The 25658-nt window shown below is 49.1% G+C and overlaps 2 protein-coding genes across 8 annotated transcripts in view; one reads left to right on the top strand and one right to left on the bottom strand.

Moving 5' to 3' along the window:
- The window catches only part of SZRD1 (SUZ RNA binding domain containing 1), a 36865-nt gene extending 21981 nt beyond the window's left edge, over positions 1–14884 (top strand). Inside the window, exons 2-5 of one of the 7 annotated variants that reach the window (XM_011993943.1) lie at positions 1103–1115; positions 1962–1967; positions 9970–10221; positions 11796–14884. In XM_011993943.1, coding sequence (XP_011849333.1) covers positions 1103–1115; positions 1962–1967; positions 9970–10221; positions 11796–11898 — 374 coding nt within the window. In that variant the 3' untranslated portion in view covers positions 11899–14884. Of the gene's footprint in view, positions 1–1102; positions 1116–1961; positions 1968–8132; positions 8183–9966; positions 10222–11795 lie in introns of all 7 variants that reach the window. The other 6 variants (XM_011993942.1, XM_011993938.1, XM_011993937.1 and 3 more) reach the window with 6 other exon arrangements.
- Positions 14885–15383: 499 nt separating this feature from the next.
- SPATA21 (spermatogenesis associated 21) overlaps positions 15384–25658 on the bottom strand; it is a 53547-nt gene continuing 43272 nt past the window's right edge. The window contains exons 12-14 of the mRNA XM_011993944.1: positions 17458–17633; positions 16085–16262; positions 15384–15563 (exon numbers count right to left, since the gene is read on the bottom strand). Of these exons, the coding sequence (XP_011849334.1) occupies positions 15506–15563; positions 16085–16262; positions 17458–17633 (412 nt within the window). The 3' untranslated portion in view covers positions 15384–15505. The remainder of the gene's footprint in view (positions 15564–16084; positions 16263–17457; positions 17634–25658) is intronic.

Here is a 25658-nt window from a genome sequence, read left to right as displayed (position 1 = left end):
CCCAGCTAATTTTTGTATTTTTAGCTGGGTGCGGTGGCTCATGCCTGTAATCCCAGCACTTTGGGAGGCCAAGGCGGGTGGATCATGAGGTCAGGAGTTCAAGACCAGCCTGGCCAAAATGATGAAACCCCATCTCTACTAAATATGCAAAAATTAGCCAGGCGTGGTGGTGGGCGCCTGTAATCCCAGATACTCGGGAGGCTGAGGCAGGAGAATCACTTAAACCTGGGAGGCAGTGGTTGCGGTGAGCCAATACTGTGTCAGTGCACTCCAGCCTGGGTGACAGAGTGAGACTGTCTCAAAAAAAAATTTTTTTTTTTTGTATTTTTAGTAGAGACGGAGTTTCACCATGTTGGCCAGGCTGGTCTGGAACTCCTGACCTTGTGATCCACCTGCTTGGGCCTCCCAAAGTGCTAGAATTACAGACGTGAACCAGCGTGGCTGGCCAATTTTAATATTTTTAATATAACTCAGTATATCCAAAATAGTATCATTGTAACATTATTATTTTAAAATATGTGAATTGTTTAAAAATATGTGAAGCATTCCTGTGGAGTCAAACCTGGGGTGGTAGGACTCGGGGTGTGTCCCTCTCTGGGGTTAGCCAGGGAAAGTGGAATAATTACAGGAGCATTGGAGGTGGCCAGTCCTAGTCCTACCAGGCCAGGACACTGTCACTGCTATGCTACTGACAGGGAAACAAGGCAGAGATGAAACATAATTAAACAAATGAACATAGATGTTGTTTGAAGTCCATGGTTTGTACATTTGAACTTGAAATGACTAGTGGCCGGGCACAGTGGCTCACACATAATCCCAGTACTTTGGGAGAGTGAGGTGGGAGGATCACTTGAGTCCAGAGTTTAAGACGAGCCTGGAGAACATAGCAAGACCCCGTCTCCACCAAAAAAAGGGAAAAAAAAGCCCCACATGGTGGTGTGCACCTATAGTCCCAGCTGCTCTGGAGGCTGATGCAGGAGGATTGCTTGAGCCCAGGAGGCTGAGGCTGCAGTGAGCCACAATCACACCACTGCACTCCAGTCTGCATGACAGATAAGGCCTGGTCTCAAAAAAAAAAAAAAAAAAGGAAAAAAATGACTAGTGATGCGGGAGACGTTTTTATCTGATAGTTTTAGATCAGATTTTGCTGTTGTAGATTGTTTCTACCTGTGAATTCTTTGGCTGCATTCCCAAGTGAAATTGGGGCCTACACCCAAGGAGTCAGAATCCCATCCATATTTGTGGTATGGGAAGCAAGACCCCTTGCTGGGGAGACTGGCCTGCCAGGAGACCCTGTAGCCAGGGGACCTGGGCGCCAGTGTCCCTCCCAAGGCCTGAAGACATGAGGCCAGCATGGGCCCTGGCCTGCTGCGTGGGAGTTCAGGACCGGTCCCGCCTGCTATCCCTTCTTTCTTCTCTTTGCTTTTTCTAAAATGGTGGCTTTGTGTTACTCAGGGTCTGTGGGGCCGTGATTCTGGGAGAAATCCTGTTGTGCTCTCCAGGTTCCCGTCTCTTCTTCAGATCTCCCCCGGTCCACTTGTTGTAGACTTGTGCACCCCGATTCAGGATGAGATCAGAGGAGCCTGTGGGGCAGCGATTCATAGGGAGCTCAAGGCCAGTTGTTATTCCTTGAATTTGAGAAGAACATTGGAAATGTCATCTTCTGAAATGGAAACTAACAGAGAAAGGCAAATCATTTGGAAAAAGTTACTTAAATGGTAACCTTGTTGCCAATAAAATAGTATTTTCTAATTCAAAGTCCAAAGCAAAGGTCCCTCTTAGATCCCTGTTCAATTACAAGGTTGCTCTATGGACTTAAGTAGAGAATGTTGGCCAGGCGCTGTGGCACACGCCACTTGGGCAGGTCCAGGCGGGTGGATCACCTGAGGTCAGGAGTTCGGGTTTATTTCTTGGGAGTCATGTTGGTGACACTGGAGACCAGAGGATTCCGGTTCTCAGAGAGAGGGGTGCTGTGATGGAGCAGGACAATACACTCTTGGCTTGAATACTGAGGCACAGAGTGGGGAGGCCTGCTGGCCTTGGGGAGTGGATAGCAGCAGATCAGGCAGGGTGAGACACCCCCTCTGACCCTTGCAGTGTAACAGGTGTGGGTTTGTTCACTTTGTCGCCTATGAGCTTGGCTAGTTTGAATCAGTCCCCCAGAGCGTCATCACCCCGGGCTTTTTTGTAAACATTCATTTCTGAGAAAGTACAACTGTAATGGTGCTTATACTTGCTTTGCTTTACACTAAAACCCAGAATAGCCTATTTGTTTTTCTCTTCTGCCTTTCTTCCTCTCCTCTCCCTTTCTCACCTTTCTTTTTTCCTTTGTCATTGACCTCTTAACTACAGGAGTAAACCTGCCATTGTAATCTGCCTCACTTTGCAGACACATCTCTATCTTTTGTCTCCTTTGTTCCTTTTGTAGCTTGTGACAGAAACAAATTGGGTTGCTTGAGGTGACCCCTTCCCTGCTCTCCTCCTGAGGAATGATCTCATCCCCATTGTACTCCTAGGTCCCATACCCCAACTTTTCAGCCAGAGGCTCACACAAGCACATTCATAGCAAGGTTAAGGGCATCAGTAGCCAGAGAAGCTGAGCTTCCTCCTCTGGTAAGTTAAATTTGCAGATGTTGACATCTGATCCCATTCACCTTGTGGTTGTGGCTTCTCCTTTACCTCCCATAAAGGACCAGCCCTGTCAAGAACCACCTTCCTCCCTACTGTGCTTCTTCATGATTTCCTGCCTCCACTCTTTCCTTCTGGCTTTGCTTGTTCCCTGAGACCGAGAAGCTTGTGTCTCATTTCTGTAGATGTATAGCCCCATAGGACACGTGATACCAAGGTTTGGCAACAGTAGATCTTTTGCTTAGGATTTGGACCCAGAACACAGAATGTCACCTTCTGTGGGCTGCTTGGTGCTACTTGGCTGAAGAGCCTTTCCAGGAGGAGGAGTCGTAGGAGATCAGACTTTCCTGGCCACCGCCCTGTGGTATGCTTGTGCCCTAGCACTTGCCTTGTGCCCACTCACAGCAGTCACAGAGCTTATGGTTTTCTTTCACTAGCGATGGAGGTCAGGCCTCTAACACAGGAGCCTAGACCTTGGGCAGGACTCTGCATCCTTGTCAAAAGAGAGGGTGCCCTTAGGTAATATGATTCCTTATTTCAGGCCTGCATCTAGATGCTTCCCCAAACAAGTTCTGAGGCCTGTTTAATTCCGTTGGGCTATTGCATCTCTGGGGGAGATGCGCATTTTCCTTGTAATGCACCCTGTAGGAAAGTTTTGACTTGGTCCAGCTTTTCAAAGCACGAGTCTGAGAGCAGATTGATTGCAAGGCCTTGTCTGAGGAGAGAGTGGACTGACTCATGATACCTGGACAGACTCCAGAGGGAGATGTGATGCCCTCTCCAGCGACTGGCAGAGCACTCCTTTTCCCGCTTGGGCAGCTCTGAGCATGCTGGCGTCCAGCTGGCTATCTAAAGGTGACCAGGATCCACTTTCCACCAAAGCTGCTTAGGTTTCCATCCCATTCTGTAATCTTATGGAAGAATCCCTCTCCAGCTCTGATAAAGCCCTTCTCCCTTTCACAGTGGAGTTGGACGCGAGTTGTAGTTCTTGGCATGACAGGGAGCAGTGTGGAATTGGGGGAGATAATCAATATCTAATGGTTTATACTGGCGTTTCCAGTGGATTTGAGCAATTGTCGGGGGAGGGTGGTATGTCAGCATGGGGGCCTCAAAAGGTGAATTCTAGGGCTGTATCTGTGGTTTACTACCTTGTTACCTTGGGTAAGTTCCCAAACCCTCATCTGACAGAAGGAAAAAAGCTACTTTGTCTACCAAACAGGGCTGGTGTGAGCAGAAAGTGAATGTCTGGAGAAGAATGTTGACAGCCATAATACATTATATTGATATAAGACATCATTTTAAAAGCCGTTAGTATTATATTACATGCCAAGTATGTTAGTCGTGTTCTAGTTTGGGGACAGAGGCGCATTTACTCAGACATGGCCTACAATGTCCTCTTGAAGGGCTTTTTTTCCACCCAGGCTCCTTGTGCTGGAACTGGGCAGATGGTCCATCTTCCTTAAACCCTGGAGGAAGAAGGAAGCAGTTTGCTTTCCTCAGAGGAGACCTGCATGGGACTTCTCAAATTCAGCTCTAATGTATGAGGCCCATTTCTCTGCCTTATTTGGCTCTCACAGCGATATGAAAGTGAAAGTCCACATAGTGAAGTTGGAAAATTCAGTGCATTGCCATAAAAATATTGATTTGGTTTCTTCTGAGCTAGGTCTGGCCCTGTCCGCCAAGGCTTGTTGGCCATCATTAGGCAGGGCAAATGCTCTTTGGTGCCCTGCAGCCCCTTCACTTCCCCACGTAGGCTCCCTGCGAGTGGCGTTTGGCTACTTGCCTGGTCTATGAAGGCATTTGCTCTCAACCCTCAAAGGCATCTAAATTCTGCAGCTGTCAAGGCTCTGTTTATGTTGGAGAAACTCGAATAGGCAGTTTTGTATTTAGAGTGGAGCGAAATGATACAGTATGAAACTTTAAAGCAAGAAGTTATTTGTGAGAAGCCCTTAAAAGGTAATAGGCAACAGACTAATATGAGATGTAGTACTTACTCAGGTAATAACACTGGTATTAATAAAATTAATATAATTCCATCAATACAGTCACTTTCAGGACAGAGTACACAGTGGACATAGATTCCATGTGAGTGTCTGTGTTTGTCAGTTCACAGAAAACATCCAGGTTGTTCTCTTATTATTGGTGTACCTTTTCCATTCAGTCATTCTGCATTCTTTGGCACCAAGTATGTTCCAAGCTGGAGTGAGAGGTTTCCATTTTAGTGCCTTTCTGGCCCCTCCAGAGACTTGATGGTGCCTCAGAATACAGTAAGTTATAAATATATATATATATTTTATTTTTTCAGACAGAGTTTTGCTCTGTTGCCCAGGCAGGAGTGCAGTGGCATAATCTCGGCTCACTGCAACTTCCATCTCCCAGGTTCAAGAGATTCTCCTGCCTCAACCTCCTGAGTAGCTGGGATACCACACCCGGCTAATTTTTGTACTTTTAGTAGAGACGGGGTTTCACCTTGTTGAGCAGGCTGGTCTCGAACTCCTGACCTCAAGTGATTCACCCATCTCGGCCTCCCAGAGTCGAAGTGCTAGGATTATAGGTGTGAGCTACCATGCCCAGCCAAATGTATTTTAAACACAAGTTAGTACCAGTCAGAATAGGTGTCAGTGTTAGACTGGATTTAAATCTAGCTTCTTATGGTTGATCTAGTTCATATTTACAAGAGATAGAAATAAGGACATGGAAAGATGAGAAGAAATACGTTCTAGGAAATACTGACCAAAAGAAAGCTGGTCGACTTTATTAGTATTAAACAATACATTATAAGGCAAAAAAGATCACATCATAATGATAAACTGTCTAACTTACTGGAAAGAATAAGTCTTCTTTTTTTTTTTTTTTTTGAGATGGAATCTTGCCCTGTCACCCAGGCTGGAGTGCAGGGGCGTGATCTCAACTCACTGCAGCCTCCCTAGTAGCTGGGATTACATGTGCGTGCCACCATGCCTGGATAATTGTTGACTTTTTTTTGTTTTGTTTTGTTTTTTTGAGACAGAGTCTCGCTCTGTCGCCCAGGCTGGAGTGCAGTGGCGCGATCTCCGCTCACTGCAAGCTCCGCCGCCTCCCGGGTTCACGCCATTCTCCTGCCTCAGCCTCATGAGAAGCTGGGACTACAGGTGCCCACCACCACGCCTGGCTAATTTTTTTTTGTATTTTTAGTAGAGACAGGGTTTCACCGTGTTTGCCAGGATGGTCTCGATCTCCTGACCTCGTGATCCGCCCGCCTCGGCCTCCCAAAGTGCTGGGATTACAGGCGTGAGCACTGCACCTGACCAATTGTTGAATTTTTAAATATAAACGGGTTTTCACCCTGTTGGCCAAACTGGTCTCAAACTCCTGACCCTAAGTGATCCGCCTGCCTCAGCCTCCCAAAGTGTTGGGATTATAGGCATAAGCCACTGTCACTGTGCCTGGCCAGTAATTCTTAATTCTTTACCTGGTCAGTAGATCAAATGAATCGGTAATAATTTACAAGATTAGAACAATATAGCTAACCAGCTTGAAGTGTACCCATCAACTGGAGAATAGTTATTTTCAGGACATACAGAGCGCTCATGAAAATGGCCTACACCCTGAGCCATGGAGCAGATCTCACCACATTTCTTTTCTTTTCTTTTCTTTTCTTTTTCTTTTTTTTTTTTTTGAGACGGAGTCTCACTCTGTCACCCAGGCTGGAGTGCAGTGGCACAAACTTGGCTCACTGCAAGCTCTGCCTCCCGGGTTCACGCCATTCTCCTGCCTCAGCCTTCTGAGTAGCTGGGACTACAGGCACTCACCACCACGCCTGGCTAATTTTTTCTATTGTTTGGTAGAGAAGAGGTTTCACCATGTTAGCCAGGATGGTCTCAATCTCCTGACCTCGTGATCTGCCTACCTCGGCCTCCCAAAGTGCTAGGATTACAGGCATGAGCCACCGCGCCTGGCCGGATCTCACCAAATTTTAAAGCCTCCTCACTACGGCTATGGTTCTTCACATTTTACAAGTGATGGACTCCTTTGAAAACCCCATTCTAATAAATTAAGGTTGCCCAAACTCAGCTGTTGACTTTTGGGGTTAAATAGTTCTTTGTGTGGGGCTGTCCTGTACACTGTAGGACATTTAGCATCTCCCCTGATAGTGACAACCAAAAATGGCTTGACATTGTCCAGTGTCCCCTGAGGGACAGAATCTTATCTGGTTGAGAACCACCGTTAGAGATCTCCTCTCCAGAAAAACACAGAATTTTGCATATAGTTTCTTCCATCTCCATTAGAGCTAGTTGATCTTGTCCTCACTGAGGATGGCTGAGGGAGTGGGACTTTTTCTAAGAAAGGCCGTAGGGCAGCCAAGCAGCCTGGGGGTTTGGTCTTTGTTCTGTGCAAGGCCTCTCCCCACACCCCTGTCCAGGAGATAGATGCTCACACGCGTGTGTGGAGGTGCCATAGGCATGCTGGTGCTGATGGGCTGAGGGCTCAGACTGCCATGAGCCCGATGTCCCGCTCAGGGCTTGAAGAGATGAGGCCAGGGCATGTTGGAAGGCAGTCCCGCCTGCTCCTCCTTCTCAGCCTCTTTCTTCTCTCCGCTTTTCTCTAAAATGGTGGCTTTGTTTTAATCAAGACCTGTCAGACTCTGGTTCTGAGAGAAATCCTTGCTGCACTGTCAGGTGTCCTGTCTCTTCCTCAGGTTTCCCATGTTCACTTATAGACCAGGGACCTCCAGGGCCACAAACATAAGGCATAGGTTTTACTCTAAGCCTTTCGGTAGGTGTCAATCACAGAGAGTTCAAGTCCATAACAGTAAAAAATAGATTATTAAAATATTAGATAGATGTGACCATAAAGGAATGTAAAAGGGAGAGTTTATTCTGAGGACCAGGTGATGCACCATGCTGGTGGGATCAGAGGAGACTTTACAAAGGAGAGGTAGACATCCAGGCTGGGTCGTGCAGGATCAATGGGAGTTTGCAAGGGGAGAGGGCATGGCAGGCAGGTGGAACAGCATGCTGGGTTCTGGGGGCTAGTGATAGCAAAATAGAGACAGAAGGTAAAAGAAGGTATGGGTGAGGCTTGCTCAGAAGCTTTGACTAGGTCTGCAAGCAGTTGAAGTGACATGATCAGATTTATGGTTTTTTTGTTTGTTTTTTGTTTTTGGCCAACTCTTTATTTCATAAAATAGAGTAAGTGTTCCTAAATTTAGTTTTAGAAGGTGATTTGAATGGCTCTGTGAAAGACAGATTACAGGTCAGAAAACTAGTTGGAGGCTATGCAAAGAACCCAGCTGAACAATGAGGTTTAGAACTATCATGGGGCCATGGGGCTACAAGGGAGATGGACCTGCAGAGGGTATCAGGTCCCCAAACCCCAGAATCTAGTGCACATCTATTATGTTGAAGGACACAGTCATGTCCCTGCCTAAAGAAAGGACACTGCCCTTAGCTCCAAAAATAAAGACTAAGTTTTTATTTGAGAGAGATTTTTTTCCACTTTTTATATACATTTTTTTCCTCTAGGAAATAGACAGACGGTTGGAAAAAAAACTGAAGATCACACAGAAAGAGAGGTAAGGCTGCTGTCTGGTCTGAGGGCTCGAGCTCTCTGTGGTTTGAGAGCTGGGCAGTCAGTGGTGTTCTCCAACTGGCCATTAGGTTTAGCAGGTCCTAGCAGGTCAGGCTCTGGGACAGCAAACCCTTCCCTCCAAGTTGGAGACCAGGATGTGGTGGCTTGAGGCTTTAGGGGTGAGGCTGGGGTGTTGCACCTGCCTCTGACCTTTGTGGGTTCCCTGTGCGAGGTCATCTGATGGGATGTGAGGAAGTGACAAGTTGGAAGACTTGAGTTTTAGGCCTGGCTGTGCCCCAGTTGCTCTGAGGTCTGGGGCAAGTCGTGTCCCTGCTCTGGACATCAGTTTCTTTCTCTGTGGCATGAGTAGTGTGGGCAGATGATTTCTCTGGGTCCCCAGTGACTTGGTGGTTTAGGGTATTATAAGGGTATCCTGGAAGAAAACATTCTAGGAAATTCTTGAAAAACCTTTAAAAATAGCTTTGTTCTCCACCAAGACGACAGAGGAGGGTGTTTCCAGAGTAGGCGAAAGTTGACTTCGGCTTTCTGTTTTGGGCTTAGGGAACCTGTTGGTTTTCCATAAGTACAAGGGACAGGAGGGAAGATAGGACCTCTCTGGATTTGCTTACTGGCCTGCACAGTCATTCCCCAGGAAACTCTGGGGTGCTCTGCCTGCCTGCCAGTTTTCCTGGCTCCCTGCCTCTTTGATCAGATTGCTGGCTCCTTGTCTGTCTGCTTATCTCAGCAACCACACTAACCCTGGGTTACAGTCCCCGTTCCATTCCATTTGTGTCCTACCCAGGACTTGTTTCCATTCACCCTGACTCAGTTCCTCCAATCCCGACTCCTGACAGTGAAGGCTCTGAAAGCAGGCCTGTTTGGTTCTGAAGAGAAGCTGGTTGACTGCTCTGGGGAGGGTCCTGGTGGCTGTTGTTGGGTGGTCATTCCTGCCTGGGTTCCTGTCTCCTCCTGTGGCTTTTGTTTCTTTCCCTTCATGTGTTGTTGTCCCTCTTTGTTTTTTGTCATTCCACCTCTCCTTGTGGACACATCGCCTTGATGTACGCGTCCACCAGCCTTGGACAATGCTTTTCTTTTGAGCATTGCCAAGCACTGTTTCTAGGTGCATCCTTCACTCCAGCCCCGCCGCTGTCCAAAAGACCAGAAAGCCCTGGCAAGGGAGGTTTCTCTGTTCAGAAGCTCTTTTGAAGAGGATTCAGTTGTCTGGTGTAGCTTGTCTCTGGGAGGCACAGGCCACTTTCACTAGAAGGTGGCTTGGTAAATCTTGATGCCAGGCAGGGATGGCACAGTGGGCTCCTTTGTAGTGTTTGGTATGAACATGTGATGGAAGATTCGGCTGAGAGTGAACACTGCTGACCCCTAAGTTCAAAGGCTCCCACCCCACCAGCCAGTCCTACTCTGATCTGTTTAGGGAAGCTGGGATCTTAACTGACGTCATTCGATTCTGGACATAAACTGTTTTGCTGCAGGGCCAAATGGTGGTTGATGTGGCTGTGGTGAACACGGGGATAGAAGGAGGTGGCGTTCCAGCCCCCATGGCCAGGGGTTAGGGCTGAGGAGCAGTTCCTGTGGCCTGCCAGAGCTGGTCACAAGCTTGCTTTTTTGGGACACGCTTCTTGAGGAGTGGAAATTTTGCTGTCTGGTCAGAGGCCAGAGAATCATGGGTAGAATTAGTAAGGAGGGAGAGGAAAGTGATGAGAGGTGGGTGTGGGACATGGACAGGGCTTCCTTAGGAGCATGATTTGTGAAGTTGTGTTTGCTCTTTGTCAGCAGGAAATCCAAATCTCCTCCCAAAGTGCCCATTGTGATTCAGGACGATAGCCTTCCCGCGGGGCCCCCTCCACAGATCCGCATCCTCAAGAGGCCCACCAGCAACGGTGTGGTCAGCAGCCCCAACTCCACCAGCAGGCCCACCCTTCCGGTCAAGTCCCTAGCACAGCGAGAGGCCGAGTACGCCGAGGCCCGGAAGCGGATCCTGGGCAGTGCCAGCCCCGAGGAGGAGCAGGAGAAACCTATCCTCGACAGGTGAGTGTGGCTGGCAGGACCGGCCAATGATGGCTCTCCCAGTCCACCCAGGAGGAGGAGAGCATCCTGGCTACGTGTAGAGTAGTGAGAAGCAAGCAGAGTCAGGGTAGGAACCATGCAGCTCCAGCCGCGGACCCTAGCCTGTTGGGGATAGTTCACTGTGCTTCATTGGCTGGGCACGGCTCTCAAAGTCTATCAGGAGGTGGCAGTTTGCTGGCATGCTGCCTCTGCGGTTGGTAGTCACCAGGGGGCAGTGTTGCATTGAGAGTAAAGGCATGGATGAGCTTGTGTCAAAATCTGCCTCTTACCTCTTCTTAATTTAGAACGACTTGACCTCTCTGGGCCTTAGTTTTCTCATCTGAAAAAATGGGATAATAATACCAACCTTATCAAAGTGTTGTGCAATTCATTGAGTAAATGAGCATAGGATGTCGAGAACCTGGGCTGGCAGAGTGGAAAGTGCCCAGATAAGTGCTTTGGTTATATTTTCTGGGTCTCCAGTATGCCCGCTGTGATGTTTTTGTGAATTTTCTAAATTCCTTTTTACTCTTGGCATTTTTTTCTCTGCAGTATTAGAGGTTGTATTATATAAGTTTGTCACTTCCTAATCAAGCAGTATGCATTAAGACGGCCTCCTTCTGACTTTGAGGGGCCACTATGGCATGGCATCCTGGGACTTGAAGAACTAATCTGCATACCTTCTTTCTAGCTCTTCATAATTTTGAAGAGATACCTGTTCTCTTTGTTGTTTCTCCTCTAAGTCTTCACCTTTCCAGGGTGGAAAATGCGTGCTTCCTTTAGTTTCCTAGAGTAATATGAGTCAACCATTAACCACAGAGTTTGGAGAGGAGTGGGAGGGAAGAATTGGGTGGCAGGGGATGTGTCCCTCTGCTGAGCTCTTGATTCCAGCTCTTTACCTTGGCCTAACATCTGGAGATTCCAAATGGTTCTGCAGAGCATGTACTGTCCGTGGTCACTGCCTCTGGGCAGAGTGGGCCCTCGAGCACTCCCCCTGCCTACAAGTGAATGCTGGCAGCTGAGCAGGGGGAAAGAATGCTGTAGCTGCTGGAGGTGAACATGTACCACCGACCCTACCTGCTCACAGGGGCCTCTCAACTTGGAGGTGTCCTGAGTCAGCTTCCCAAAGAAGCAGACTTGTGGAGCCAGAGTGACTTGGGCCCCAGCTACAAGGACAGTTGATTTTAAGATGGGTGACATCTAAGCCAGGTGCAGTAATCCCAGCACTTTGGGAGGCCAAGGCGGGAGGATCACTTGAGGTCAGGAGTTCAAGACCAGCCTGGCCAACGTGGTGAAACCCCATCTCTACTAAAATTACAAAAATTAGCTTGGGTGTGGTGGCGTTTGCCAGTAGTCCCAGCTACTGGTAGGCTGAGGTAGGAAGGATCACTTGAACTCGGGAGGTGGAGGTTGCAGTGAGCGGAGATAGCGCCATTACACTCCAACCTAGGCGACAGAATGCGACTCCATCTCAGAAATAAATAAAAAATAAAGAAATGATGGGGGACATCTATTATATCCTTTTTTAGGCCTTCCTCTGCTTTTCTTCCTTTCAGGCCAACCAGGATCTCCCAACCCGAAGACAGCAGGCAGCCCAATAATGTGATCAGACAGCCTTTGGGTCCTGATGGGTCACAAGGCTTCAAACAGCGCAGATAAATGCAGGCAAGAAAAGATGCCGCCGTTGCTGCCGTCACCGCCTCCTGGGTCGTCTGCCACGGGTTGCACTGCCGTGGCAGACAGCTGGACTTGAGCAGAGGGAACGACCTGACTTACTTGCACTGTGATCCCCCTTGCTCCGCCCACTGTGACCTTGAACCCCATGCACTGTGACCTCCCCCCTTCTCCCCCTTCCCACTGTGATTGGCTCATCGACAAGGGCTGTCCCAAGTCAATGGAAAGGGAAAGGGTGGGGGTTAGGGGAAGGTTGGGAGGACCCACCAAGGACTCAGAGAGTCAGACAGTGCCACTTGGCCACTTGGGGTAAAGCCAGTGCCAGCAATAACAGTTTATCATGCTCATTAATTTGGGATTTCAAAACACAAATGAAAACTCACACCCACCCACCCCCAAGTGCATGTCTCCATCACTTAAAAAGTAAGTTCCATTTGAAAATATCCTTTCTTTTTTTTTTTCTTCCTATTTTTGTTTGTTTATACAAATATCTGATTTGCAAGAAAAAGTGCATGGGAGGGGTTTTAGTGGTTTAACGAATTTTTAATTAAGAAAGGGTAGTTTGGTAGTCTACTTAAAAATGTTTCTGGGAAATTCACTAGAAACATTAACCAATAGGATTTTGGTGAGCTTAGCTTCTGTATTCCTACTGCCGCCCGGAAAAGGGGCAGGGCTCTGCAGCCGCCAGGACAGATGAGCACCCCATGCCTATACCTCCCTCCCCGAGCTGAGTCCCAGGGCATCTGGGCCTTGCCTGGAGACTGGGCTAGCTCTGTAGGCTCGGAGAGCCTGGGGAGGGTGCCAACCCCACCTCTAGTATTTTGGGAGATAGGGAAAGTGAACAGACTTCCCCTTCCCATACCCCTCAGGGTGGTTCCCTACCAGCCAGGCTTACTACTAGAAGAGAGCAGAGCGCCAGGGAGTGAGACTGCATCCCTGGGCTTGGAAGTGAAGGAGAGGAGACTTGTTTAGTATTTTGCCATCGGCACAAGGAAAACCAGGAGAGAGTCTGCCTCCAGGACTCTGAGCCTTCTGCTTCGTATATTCAGAAGGTGGATAGGTCTTCCCACTCCAGCATGGCTTGAACTCTTAGGGGTCTGCAGTGCTCCATCTCCATTGATGGCCCCAGCTCAGTAACTATACCTGGTACATTTCCTGTGTGCAATCAGTACCTTGAAGGCAGAACATTCTGAATAAAGTTGGAAAAAGAACAGCTTTGCTTTGCAAAGATTGATGACAGACTGGTTCCTCAGAGGCCTAGGCTCCCATCACCCCTTTTTCCAGAGTGAGGGCCTGGAATGAAGGCAGTTTATCCTCTGTCCCTGGAGCCTGGGGTTTGCTTTGGCTCCTTGAGGTGGAAGAGACTAAGAGGGCAGCTGCCCAGAGCGGCTCTGTGTGTACCTGGTTCCTCTCAGGCTTCCTGATCCCTTCCATTGCACTGCGCCTTATCCCTCAGCCAGCCAGACGGCCTCCTTGCTCCTGACCAGCAGATACGTTTCGGGGTGGTTGGTGTGGTTTTGCGATGAGGGCAGCACGTGGTGGCCAAGGTGGCAAGCTGAGTCTCACAGGCTCACTCCACCGCTGGTTCCCTGTGGGAATGGTGGGCCAGGCCCAGCAAGCCATGTCCCACCACGTCCTCCCCTCTGGAGGAAGCGCCAGCTGCCAGCCAAGTCAGCAGCTAGTCCACAGCACAGCCTTATAACCGTAAAGCCAGGCATTGCCCACGAGCAGAGCTGGAAGCAGAGCTTCAGTCAGTGAGAGGGAGGATTACCTTCAGGAGAAGGCAAGGAAGAAAATTGGCTGCTATCTTTATAGTTCCACTGCCCTAACCAGGTGTCCACATTCTAAATGTATAGTGTCCATCCCTCATGTAATAGTGGTTTCCCACCCAAAGTGAGACTTTCCTTTTAATTGGAGAAGGGTATAGAGGTAGTCCAGGTGGGAAGGCCAGAAGTGCTGGTTGCCCAGCCATTGGGACCACCTGTTCTTGCCCCACTACCCTCTAGTAGGGGCCAAAGTAAAGGCTGGTTGGTGGGTGTCTGGATTGAGGATGTGGCAGGGACTGGTCCTCCCACCTCCCTCTGGCCAAAGATGGGCTTTGCCCGCTGTGTGCCTGTCACCACCCACCAGCAGTCATGCCCTGGGCTTCCCAAATGGAGAGGTAGCAGGCAACGTTTTTAAAAAGAAAGAAAACAGGAAACTGTATTGTGTTAGAGGGAGGCGGGAGGGGAGATGAGGAAACGGTTTGGATTTTGTGTGTGGGAGGGTATTTTTTTGGGGGTAGTTGTCTGTAACTTTCCTAAGTGCTTTTTTTCCTTTTCTTTTTTAAAGTAAGTTGCAGGCTTTGGCTTGGAAAACCCCAGGGGGATGGGGGGCAGAAACCTGAGGCTGCTGCCCCTTTATCTGCCTTCACAGTACTGTCCCCTTCCCCCAGCTCCTCCCTGACCCCATGGGCCAGGCCTCAGACCTTCCAGCTAACCGCTTCCCATGAGCCACTACTCTGATGTCAGCCTATAACCAAAGGAGCTGGGGGGTCCAGGCCTGGTGACCAACCTTTCTCAGCCCACTCAATCAGGGTGCTCCCCACCTGCAGGCAGGAGGCAACACCCTATCTGCTACCATCAGCCCCTTCCAGAGCCCATCTGCCCCGCCCAGCCCTGCCCTGCCAGCCCAGCCATACCCTGCTCTGCCCCATCTTGGGGGTGCCCTGCTCAGGGATGGGCTGGCAGGGCTGCACCCAGCCTCCCTGGTAAGCAGAGACTCAAGAAACCTCTGGGGTCCTGTTTTCTGGTTGTGTGATCCCAGGGGTGCACATGGGCCCCTTGGGTGTCTGAACAGAAGGGTATGGGAGGGAGGGCCGCACCCCTGCAGTCTTACTCTGCTGGTGTAGCGGGCAGCTGCCCACTCCCACCCCGTTGGCAGATTAAGCATTTTATAAATTGTATTTTAAATACATGTTTTAAACTTGTCAGATCTTTGTCCTCATTTCAGTCCCCGCCCTCTACCTCTTGCTGTGGCCGCTTATTTAACCCCGGGGGGTTTCCCTCTGCCCAGTTGCAGGGAAAGACTGTCTTTGGTAAAATACTAGGCTGGGTGGTATGTGGGGTGAGGGGAAAGGACCCACCCCTTAGGGCTCCCGGAGAAGTAGAGCTCTGGGTCCTGGGGCTCTGTCGGGGGACCATGGCAGAGGCCACCTCCTGCTCTTACACAGGGCTTATCTTGGAGCCAGTGGAGAGAGAGAATGGCTGCTTTTGTGGGGCTCCCAGTCCAGAGGGGGAAGCGCTCTTCTGAGGAGGGGCCTAGCCCGGTGCTTTAAGAAGGCACAGAAGGTCAAGACTTTGCATGCAGGGGCACCTGTAGCAGAAACCCCAACCCTGGGCAGGGCTTCGAGGTGGAACCCTACACTCTGAGAGCCCAGAGGTGGCTGGGGTGACAGCTTGAGGACCTTCCTTGGCAAGAGGCACAGGGGCTGAAGTTATTGGTGTTTATTAGCTTACCAGGCCACAAAAGCAAATTCCAGCAGCAGCTCCTGTCTGGTGGCCCATCTGTCTGCAGGCCTTGAGCAACTGTCCAGAGTCAGGCCTCCAGAGGGTCAGTGGGTTCGAGAAGGCACAGAGCTGGGCCACTTTCTGCTGTCAGAGTTGTGTTCCCTGGGGAGGGGAATGGGGCAGAAGGGTGGGAAACATTTGGCCCTTTCCCTATCTGCCAGTACATGAACCATCCGTGCATGCCCAAGTGAGGAGAGAGAGGCGGCCTCCCCTCAGAAATGGTGGACCCAGCAGTCGGGCTTAGGGGCCTGATTCCAAGTCCAGGGCACCCTTCCCCAGCGGCCTGGAGGAGGACTGCTGCAGGAGACGCTCCCCTCTGCCCAGGTGCACAGTCCGCTAGTCCTAATGTTGAACCATAGGGAACTCGTAGCCCTCAGTTAGGTGCCACTGAGTCTCAGACACAGGAAAGCAGAAGCACTCTGGCTTCAGTGGAACAATCTACCGGGTACACAGGCCCTCAACAAAGGTTTTTTTTCTTTGCCTTTCACCCTTTCTCCTCCCTGGAATAAGCAGCCTCTCAGGTATGGTCTCTTAGAAAGATGGATTCCCAGGCATTAGGCCAGGGGCCTCTTAAGGAAGGATCTGGAAGGGCCTAGGCTGGGGCCCTTTCTCTGGGCACCCACCTGTTTCCTTGAGATCGTGACTGGAAGAAGGGGCTACGGATGTCAGGATCCAGGCCAGGGGTTGTGCACTGGTCTTGCACGTAGTGGTTGGTTGGCTTCCTGTGGACCATCTTCTTGTCCATCCGTGGGCAGAGCGGGATGCAGGGCACCTGGGCATAGGGGCTCTGCAGGTTGGGAGCTGGTGAAGAAGGAGGCAGAAGGGGGAATGCTTCAGAGCACGTCCAGCCTTGGGAAGCAGGCAGATTGAGGTGAAATCCTGGCTTTGCTACATAATGGACTAGGCACTTTGGGGCAAGTCACTTAACCTCTCTGAGCTTCTGAGCTGGAGGTGATAGTGGTACACACCTCACAAGAGTTGATGATGAAGATTAAAGGAGAAATATAGGCAAAGCACTCAGCTCTGTGCTGCACACAGAATAAGAGCTGGTAACAGCTTAACAAGGAGCAGAGGTCTTTGTGACGGGTGCTGGCAAAGTCTAGTAGGCATACTCTAGAAAGACTGCAAAGCTCCTATCCTGTTACTTGGCACACAGTAGGAGTCTAATAAATGGTACCTGGGGAAGGAGGCAGGCTTGCCCAGTGGAAAGAGCATAGGTTTTGGGGTCATACCTGGATATAAACAGCCCTTTCCAAAACACACTAGCTAGGGGCATTGGACAAGTTGCTTAACTTCATCAGTTTCTTTTTTTTTTTTTTTTTTTTTTTTTGAGATAGAGTTTTGCTCTTGTTGCCCAGGCTGGAGTGCAATGGCATGATCTCAGCTCACTGCAACCTCCGTCTCCCAGGTTCAAGCGATTCTCCAGCCTTAGCCTCCAGAGCAGCTGGGATTACAGGTGCTTGCCACCACGCCCGGCTAGTTTTTTAGAGATGGGGTTTCACCATGTTGACCAGGCTGGTCTCAAACTTCTGACCTCAGGTGCCCACCTCAGCCTCCCAAAGTGCTGGGATTACAGGCGTGAACCACCATGCCCGGGTCAGTTTCATTTTTCTAATCTGTAAAATGGGGTGAATACATGATTATGAGTATTAAATTCCAGAGCATCTGCAAAGGGCCTAGCTCAGTGGGCACTCAGTAAACAGCTGGGATTGCCAGTCTCTACAGCTGTTCTTTCTCGGTCCTGACTCATGGGACCAACCTGTGCTCAGGCTAAGGCAGGAGGGGAGGAGTCCAATGCAGGAGGCCATTTTCATAGGCCTAGAAGGAAAATAGTGATTATCAGCCGTTTTCCGATGTACACAGTTAAGCCCAAAGTGGGAAACTGGCCTCTCAGCTCCCTGGGCCTGGCTGCCTGAGGGCCCAAGGAGAGGAAGCCAGATGGGCAAGACAGCAGAGCCCCAACCCTGGCCCATCCCACCCTGCCCAGGGGCCTCACCATAGTTCTGCTGCTTCAGCCGGCTGAGGATACTGAGGACCTTTCGTTCTGGGACTTCTGAGCTCTCTTCTTGCTGGGGGTTATAGGGAAGCTTCTTCTGCAACCGCAGCCGGCCTATGGCCGCTTCCATCTCCTGGGCCTTGCAGGTGCCTGCCTTCAGCTTTTTCTGGTAGTAGCTGGGGAGGCAGTGCCCACCCATCTCAGCCTGGCTGTGTTTAATTCACCCTTCTCCTCCTTAGCCCCTATCTCTCTGGCCTGCTCTGGAGCAGGAACACAAGCCCAAGAGTCAGGAAACCTGGATTCTAGTCCCAGCTCAGCCCTTAGCTTTCTGTGACCATGAGCAAGTCACTGCCGTGCTCTGGGCCTTAGTTGCCCTGTGTAAAATGGAGGAAAGAGGTTCTCTCTACCCTGTCAATGCAAGTGACTTGACTTCTCTGAGCTTCGAGTTTCCATTGGGTAAAACAGATAAAACAGTTCACATGCCTTAGGATTAAATAACAAGGATGAATTAACACAGCCTCAAGCACGCAGCATGGTGTCTGGCTCACGGAAAATGCTTTGTACATGTTACCTATTATTTTGGGGAGGGGCGTGGCGGGGAGACAAGAGCCTCCCTCTGTTGCCCAGGCAGGAGTACAGTGGCGTGAACATGACCTCACTGCAGCCTTGAGCTCCTGGGCTCAACTGACCCTCCTGCCCTAGCCTCTCGAGTAGTTGGGACCATAGGCACCAACCACCACGCCCAGCTAATTTTTTTATTTTGTGTAGAGACGTGGTCTCGCTGTGTTGCCCTGGCTGGTCACAAACTCCTTGCCTCAAACTATCCTTCCACCTTGGCCTCCCAAAGTGTTGGGATTACAGGCATGAGCCACTGCATTACCTATGATTACCAATGATTTTATCACTGATACATTTACTTAGATGTGCAAGTACTTAGCTGTGCAATTAACTCCTGCTCATCTTCCATATTTCAGGTTAGGGACTCTGCTCCAGAAAGTCTTCTCTGTCCTATCCCCACTCCTACCCTAGAGTAACTAGGCTCCTGCTGGAGGCCCCCTGCAACCTGTAGTTACCCAATTATATACCCCCTGCAACCCGCTTGATTTTCTTAACTCACTGCTTGCCTTTTCCCCCACTAGACTGCGACATCATTCATTCAGTAAGTATTCACTGAGTGTTCACTGTATCCTGGCCACTCTTCTAAGTGATTGGAAAAGAGTGAAAGAGATATCCACACAGTGTCCCTGTATCATAGCCTCAGCCCCACCTCTTTTTTCTTTTTTTTTTTTTTTTTGAGACGGAGTCTCGCTATGTCGTCCAGGCTGGAGTGCAGTGGCCGGATCTGAGCTCACTGCAAGCTCCGCCTCCCGGGTTCACGCCATTCTCCTGCCTCAGCCTCCCGAGTAGCTGGGACTACAGGCGCCCGCCACCTCGCCCGGCTAGTTTTTTGTATTTTTTAGTAGAGACGGGGTTTCACCGTGTTAGCCAGGATGGTCTCGATCTCCTGACCTCGTGATCCGCCCGTCTCGGCCTCCCAAAGTGCTGGGATTACAGGCTTGAGCCACCGCGCCCGGCCATCAGCCCCACCTCTTACCCCAGCCGTCTACTAACACCTTGGGCCAAGGGTGCTGCAGTGGCTTCTTTCACACAGGCTTCAACTAACTTTGCACAGGGATGACCCTACGGGTCCCACCTCAGACGGGAGCCTCTTGCTTCCTGCCCCAGGGATTCTCTGACACAGGGGATTCTCAGAAGTGCAGGGGAGTTAAGCACCTGTGGGGCACCCTTACTAAAGGTGTTAGTAGATGAGCTGTACAGGCTTTTCCCTTTCTTCTCCTGGCAGTTCTGAGCTGCCTTTTTTTTTTTTTTTTTTTGAGATGGGGTTTCGCTTTTGTTGCCCAGGCTGGAGTGCAGTGGTGCAATCTCGGCTCACAGCAACCTCTGCCTCCTGGGTTCAAGCGATTCTCCTGCTTCAAATTCCCAAGTAGCTGGAATTACAGGCATCTGCCACCACACCCAGCTAATTTTTTGTATTTTTAGTAGAGACTAGGGTTTCATCAGGTTGACCAGGCTGGTCTTTTCTTTTGAGATGGAGCCTCGCCCTGTCGTCTGGGCTGGAGTGCAATGGCGCAATCTCAGCTCACTGCAACCTCCGCCTCCTGGGTTCAAGCGATTCTCCTGCCCCAGCCTCCCAAGTGGCTGGGATTACATGCCCAGCTAATTTTTTGTATCTTTAGTTTAGACAGAGTTTCACCATGTTGGCCCAGGCCGGTCTCAAACTCCTGACCTTGTGATCCACCTGCCTTGGCCTCCCAAAGTGCTGGGATTACAGATGTGAGTCACCACACCCAGCCCTGAGCTGCCATTCTTAGTCTCCTCAGAAGATTCTAGGAGGTGCTTGACTCAGTAACACATCCTTGAATTGGCTCCTCCTTTGCGGCACCCCTTCCCTTATTCCTGCCTCCTGGGATCGTTTCCCACATCAGAGTCAGTGAAGGGGTGTTCAGCCCCTCCACACCTGTGGGTGTTTCTCGTCTGGTGGAACGAGAGACTTGAGAAAAGAAAGAGACACAGAGACAAAGTATAGAGAAAGAAAAGTGGGCCCAGGGGACCAGTGCTCATACAGAGACCCATGCCGGCACTATTCTCTGAGTTCCCTCAGTATATATTGATCATTATCTCTACCATCTCGGAGGGGGATGTGGCAGGACAATACGGTAATAGTGGGGAGAGAGTCAGCAGGAAAATGTGAACAAAGGCCTGTGTCATAATTAAGTTTAAGAAAAGGTGCTGTGCTTTGATGTGCACATACACAGACACAGCAGTGGTGGATTAAAGAGCAGTATTGCCGCTAGCAGGTCTCACCTCCAGCCCTAAGGCGGTTTTCTCCTATCTCAGTAAATAGAACATACAATCGGTTTTACACCAAGACATTCTATTCCCAGGGACAAGCAGGAGACAGATGACTTCATCTTATCTCAGCTGCAAAGAGGCCTTTCTCTTTCACTAATCCTCCTCAGCACAGACCAGTCAGGTCTTTCCCTTCCCACGAGGCCATGTCTCAGGCTATCGCATGGGGAGAAACCTCGATCAATACCTGGCTTTCCTAGGCAGAGGTCCCTGTGACCTTCCACAGTGTATTGTGTCCCTGGGTACTTGAGATTAGAGAATGGTGATGACTTTTAACAAGCATACTGCCTTCAAGCACTTTTTTAAACAAAGCACATCCTGCACAGCCCTAAATCCATTAAACCTTGAGTCAACACAGTACATGTCTCTGCAAGCACAGGGTTGGGGCTAGGGTTGCAGATTAACAGCATCTCAAGGCAGAAGAATTTCTCTTAGTACAGAACAAAATGGAGTCTCTTATATCTACTTCTTTCTCCATAGACACAGTAACAATGTGATCTCTCTTTCTTTTCCCCACAGTCAGACCATAAACGAATAAATAAAAATACCGGCCGGGCATGGTGGGGTTCATGCTTGTAATCCCAGCACTTTGGGAGACCAAGGTGGGAGGATCACTTAAGCCCAGGAGTTTGAGACCAGCCTGGGCAACACAGTGAGACACCCTACAAGAAATTTTAAAACTAGCCAGGCATGGTGACATGTGCCTGTAGTCCCAGCTACTCAAGTGGCTGACGCGAGAGGATTGCTTGAGCTGGGAGGTCAAGGCTGCAACGAGCCGTCATCATGCCACTGCACTGCGGCCTGGGCAACGACAGAGCAAGACCCTGTCTCAAGAAAAATGCCATTTTAGGAGTGCTGGGTGCCCTGAGGAAAAGTAGAAGGGTAGGAGGTAGCGATAAGGGACTATTTTGCTCAAAGTGGTAAGCAAAGGTCTCAGAGGTGACATTTGAACAGGATGGCGGAGGAAACAAACTGAATGGGTATCAGGAGGAAGAGTCTTCAGGCAGAGGAGTGGCCTCTGAAAAGGCTGGGAGGTGTAGGAAAGAGCTTGGGACAGCAAGGAGACTGGAGAGGCTGGGGCCTGATGTGTGAGTGGTGGAGAGGAAGAGATACGGGCAGTGAGATGGCAGGGCCATAGCATCTGGGGCTTTGTAGGCAGTGATGAGGGGTGGGCATGCTACTCAGAGTTTGAGAAGCCTTAGGGCTTAAACTGATGGCTCTGCTAGGGCCTTTGCCTATCTTTGGGGCCTAGGATTTGCGGTTTTAATGGGCCTCATACATAGAAGATAGAACACTAATTCCAGGGCCCTCATGTGGTACAATGTTGGATCTAGATCACTTGTATAAAACTGAAACTCCCAAAAGGCAACACTCTGAGTGAAACAGATGGACTAGAAAATAACTTCACTCCTCAGGAGCCAACAGGACACAGCAGTGTGTGTGCAGCTTTCTCAGTCACAATTTCAGAGGAAATCCCTTGCTCTCTGCTTCCTTTTTCCCCTTCTTGAGGGCTTGAATTCAGGTGTGTTGCTGATGAGCTGGTTTAGTATTGACTAGGGAATAGTGGAACAATGAATTGGAAACAAACTCGGTGCCTCGGTAACTTTCTCTTCCTGCCTGCTTCCTCCGAACTGTCAGTATAAGAGAGTAAACTCCTATCTTTTTGAACTACAGTGTATTGGGGTCTATTTCTTAACTAAGACACCAGCCTAAAATTCTATACCCAGCTAAACTGTCCAGTAAGTATGAGGATAGAATAAACACATTTGTCATCATAGATAATATTACCTCCCATGCGTCCTTTCCCAAGAAGCTACTGGAGGACATGTTCTTCCAAAGTGAGAACATAAACCAAAAAAGAAAAAGATGTGATTTCAGAAAGCAGGAGATCCTGGCCAGGTGCAGTGGCTCACACCTATCATCCCAGCACTTTGGGAGGCTGAGGCAGGAGGATCAACTGAGGTCAGGAGTTCGAGACCAGGCTGGCAAACATGGTGAAACCCATCTCTACTAAAAACACAAAAATTAGCTGGGCGTGGTGTGGTGCATGCCTGTAATCCTAGCTACTGGGGAGACCGAGGCAGGAGAATCGCTTGAACCCGGGAGGCGGAGGTTGCAGGGAGCTGACGTGGCACCACTGCACTCCAGCCTGGGCAACAAGAGTGAAACTCGGCCTCAAAAGAAAAAGAAAGCAGGAGATATAATGCAGGAGAGAGGCGAAGGAAAAGGAAGATGATGAAAAGAGATTGTACAATTGCAGTGCAAATGCCATAAATCACACCTGGTCAAATAAAATTTCTAAACATGAAAACTACAATACCTGGCCAGGTGCAGTGGCTCACTGTTTCTTTAAATGACTGTGATTTTTTCCCTGACAACTGGACATTGGAATCTGATAATGTGGTAACTATGAATATAAGATTCTCCCCCTTCCTCAGAGTTTGCTGGTTTTTGTTACTGTTTATTTATGTATTTATTTTTGTCGTTGTTGTAGGCTGTCTCTGTGCCAAAGATCAGCCTAACGTATAAACTTAAGGTCTTCTCAGGTCTTTTCTGAGCCCAGCACTTTGGGAGGCTGAGGCAGAAGGATTGCTTGAGCCCAGTTCAAGACCAGCCTGGACAACATGGCAAAACCCTGTGTCTACAAAAAATACCAGAACAGCAATACCCAAAGTGAAAAATTCACTGGATGGACTTAAGATCATATTAGGGGAAGATGGTGGAGTGGGAAGCACCAGGAATCTGTCTTCAAACCTACACAACAATTGCGCTGGCAGAATCTGTCATACTATTTTGGAACTCTGGAGTCTTGCACCATCCAGGGGAAGGTTTGGATTGCAAATTGCACTTAATTTTGGTCAGGTTAAGCTTTTAGCACAATATCAGCTATTTATCTTCCGTTTCCAGCCCCTGGGAGGCAGATGTGCATGGATTCCAGGAGCAGCTTGGCTTGCTGGAGCCAGGGTAGGCAAAAAGGACCCTGTCCTCCAAGATACTGGGAATTGTGCTCTGATCACAAATGGCTGCTTCTGAAAACAAAGGTGCAAAGCGATGGGCTTTGCAAAGGTGCAAGGAGGGGCTGTTGCACCTCCCCACATTGTTGCAAGCCCTTGCCCCTGTGTTTTTTTTCTGTTTGTTTGGTAAGCCATGCCGCCTTCCAGCTGAAGTGACTTCCAGGAAATGTAAAGGGCCAGTGCCCTTTTCCCCACTTCATTTTTCTCTTCACCCTTTTCGGAGGCAGACATTAAAGATTAAGACATTCAAAAGCAACCGCATATATGGGGGAAAGTTAGAAAGTAACCCCAGTTTCTAGGGAAAGGCACAGGCTCAGAAAAACCTGAGAAGACCTTCAATGTATGCCTTAGACTGCTCTTTGGCACAGAGACAGCCTACAACAACAACAATAACAAAAATAAATAAGCAAACAATAACAAAACCCAGCAAACTCTGAGGAAGGGGGAGAATCTTATTTTCATAGTTACCACATTATTAGATTCCAATGTCCAGTTTTCAGCAAAAAATCATAGTCATTCAAAGAAACAGGAAAGCATGGCCGTTTAAAGGAAAAAAACAGAAACAGTCCCTGAAAAGTACCTGATAGCAGATCTTCTAGACAAAATCTTTATAAAACAACTCTCTTAAAAGATGCTCAGAGAACTAAAGGAAGACTTGGAGAAAGTCAAGAGAACAATATATGATCAAGATGGAAGTACAAAAGAGATTAAAAAATCCAAACAAGAAACCAAAAAGATTGTAGAGTTGGAAAGTACAGTAACTCAAATGAAAGTTTCATTAGAGGGATTCAAGGCAGATTTGAGCAGGCAGAAGAATCAGTGAACTTGAAGACAGGACAGTGGAGTAATTACTTTTCAGTCTGGAGTTGGAAAGTATAATAATTGAAATGAAAATTTTACTAGAGGGATTCAAGGTACATTTGAGCAGGCAGAAGAATCTGTGAACTTGCAGATAGGACAATGGAATAATCAAGTCTGAGGAACAGAATGAAAAAATAATTGAAGAGGCCAGGCGCAGTGGCTCACGCCTGTAATTCCAGCACTTTGGGAAGTTAAGGTGGGTGGATCACCCGAGGACAGGAAATCAAGACCAGCCTGGCCAACATGGTGAAACCCTGTCTCTACTAAAAATAGAAAAATTAGCCGGGCATGGTGGTGGTGGGTGCCTGTAATCCCAGCTACTCGGGAGGCTGAGGCAGGAGAATCTCTTGAACCCAGAGGCAGAGGTTGCAGTGTGTTGAGATTGCGCCATTGCACTCCAACCTGAGTGACACAGCGAGACTCCGTCTGAAAAAATAATAATAAATAATCGAAGAAAAGTGAACCCCAGAACTTTGGGAGGCTGAGGTGGGCAGATAGGTTGATGTCAGGAATCTGAGACCAGCCTGTAAAACCCCGTCTCTACTAAAAATACAAAAATTAGCCTGGCATGGTGGTGTGCCCATGTAGTCCCAGCTACTCCAGAGACTGAGGCAGAAGAATTGCTTGAACCCAGGAGGCAGAGGTTGCAGTGAGTCAAGATTGTGCCACTGCACTCCAGCCTGGGCAATGGAGCAAGACTCTGTCTCAAAAAAAAAAAAGGCCAGGCACATTGGCTCATGCCTGTAATCCCAGCACTTTGGGAGGTGGAGGTGGGTGGATCACTTGAGGTCAGGAGTTTGAGACCAGCCTGGCCAACATGGTGAAACCCCATCTCTACTAAAAATACAAAATTAGCCAGGCATGGTGGCATATGCCTGTAATCCCAGCTACTTGGGAGGCTGAGGCAGGACAATTGCTTGAACCCGGGAGGCGGAGGTTGCGGTGAGCCGAGATTGCGGCATTGCACTCCAGCCTGGGCAACAAGAGCAAAACTCCATCTCAAAAATTAAAATAAAGTAAAAAATATGCTGAGTGGGTACCAAAGAAATAGAAAGAATGAGTAAGATCAACTATTAGCACAACAGGGTGACTATAGTCAATAATAATTTAATTGTATATCTAAAAGTAAAAGAGGCCGAGCATGGTGGCTCACACCTGTAATCCCAGCACTATGGGAGGCCGAGGCAGGTGGATCACCTGAGGTCAGGAGTTCAAGACCAGCCTGGTCAACATGGAGAAACACTGTCTCTATTAAAAATACAAAAATTAGCCAGGCATGGTGGCGGGTGCCTGTAATCCCAGCTACTTGGGAGGCTGAAGCAGGAGAATTGCTTGAACCCGGGAGGCAGAGCTTGTGGTGAGCTGAGATCGCGCCATTACACTCCAGCCTGGGCGACAGAGTGAGACTGTCTCAAA

Source organism: Mandrillus leucophaeus, unplaced genomic scaffold (assembly GCF_000951045.1).
Source record: "Mandrillus leucophaeus isolate KB7577 unplaced genomic scaffold, Mleu.le_1.0 Scaffold439, whole genome shotgun sequence".
In the NCBI taxonomy this organism is placed as follows: Eukaryota; Metazoa; Chordata; class Mammalia; order Primates; family Cercopithecidae; genus Mandrillus; species Mandrillus leucophaeus.
Note: the sequence above shows the minus strand (reverse complement) of the source record. Positions and strands in the feature narration are given on the sequence as shown.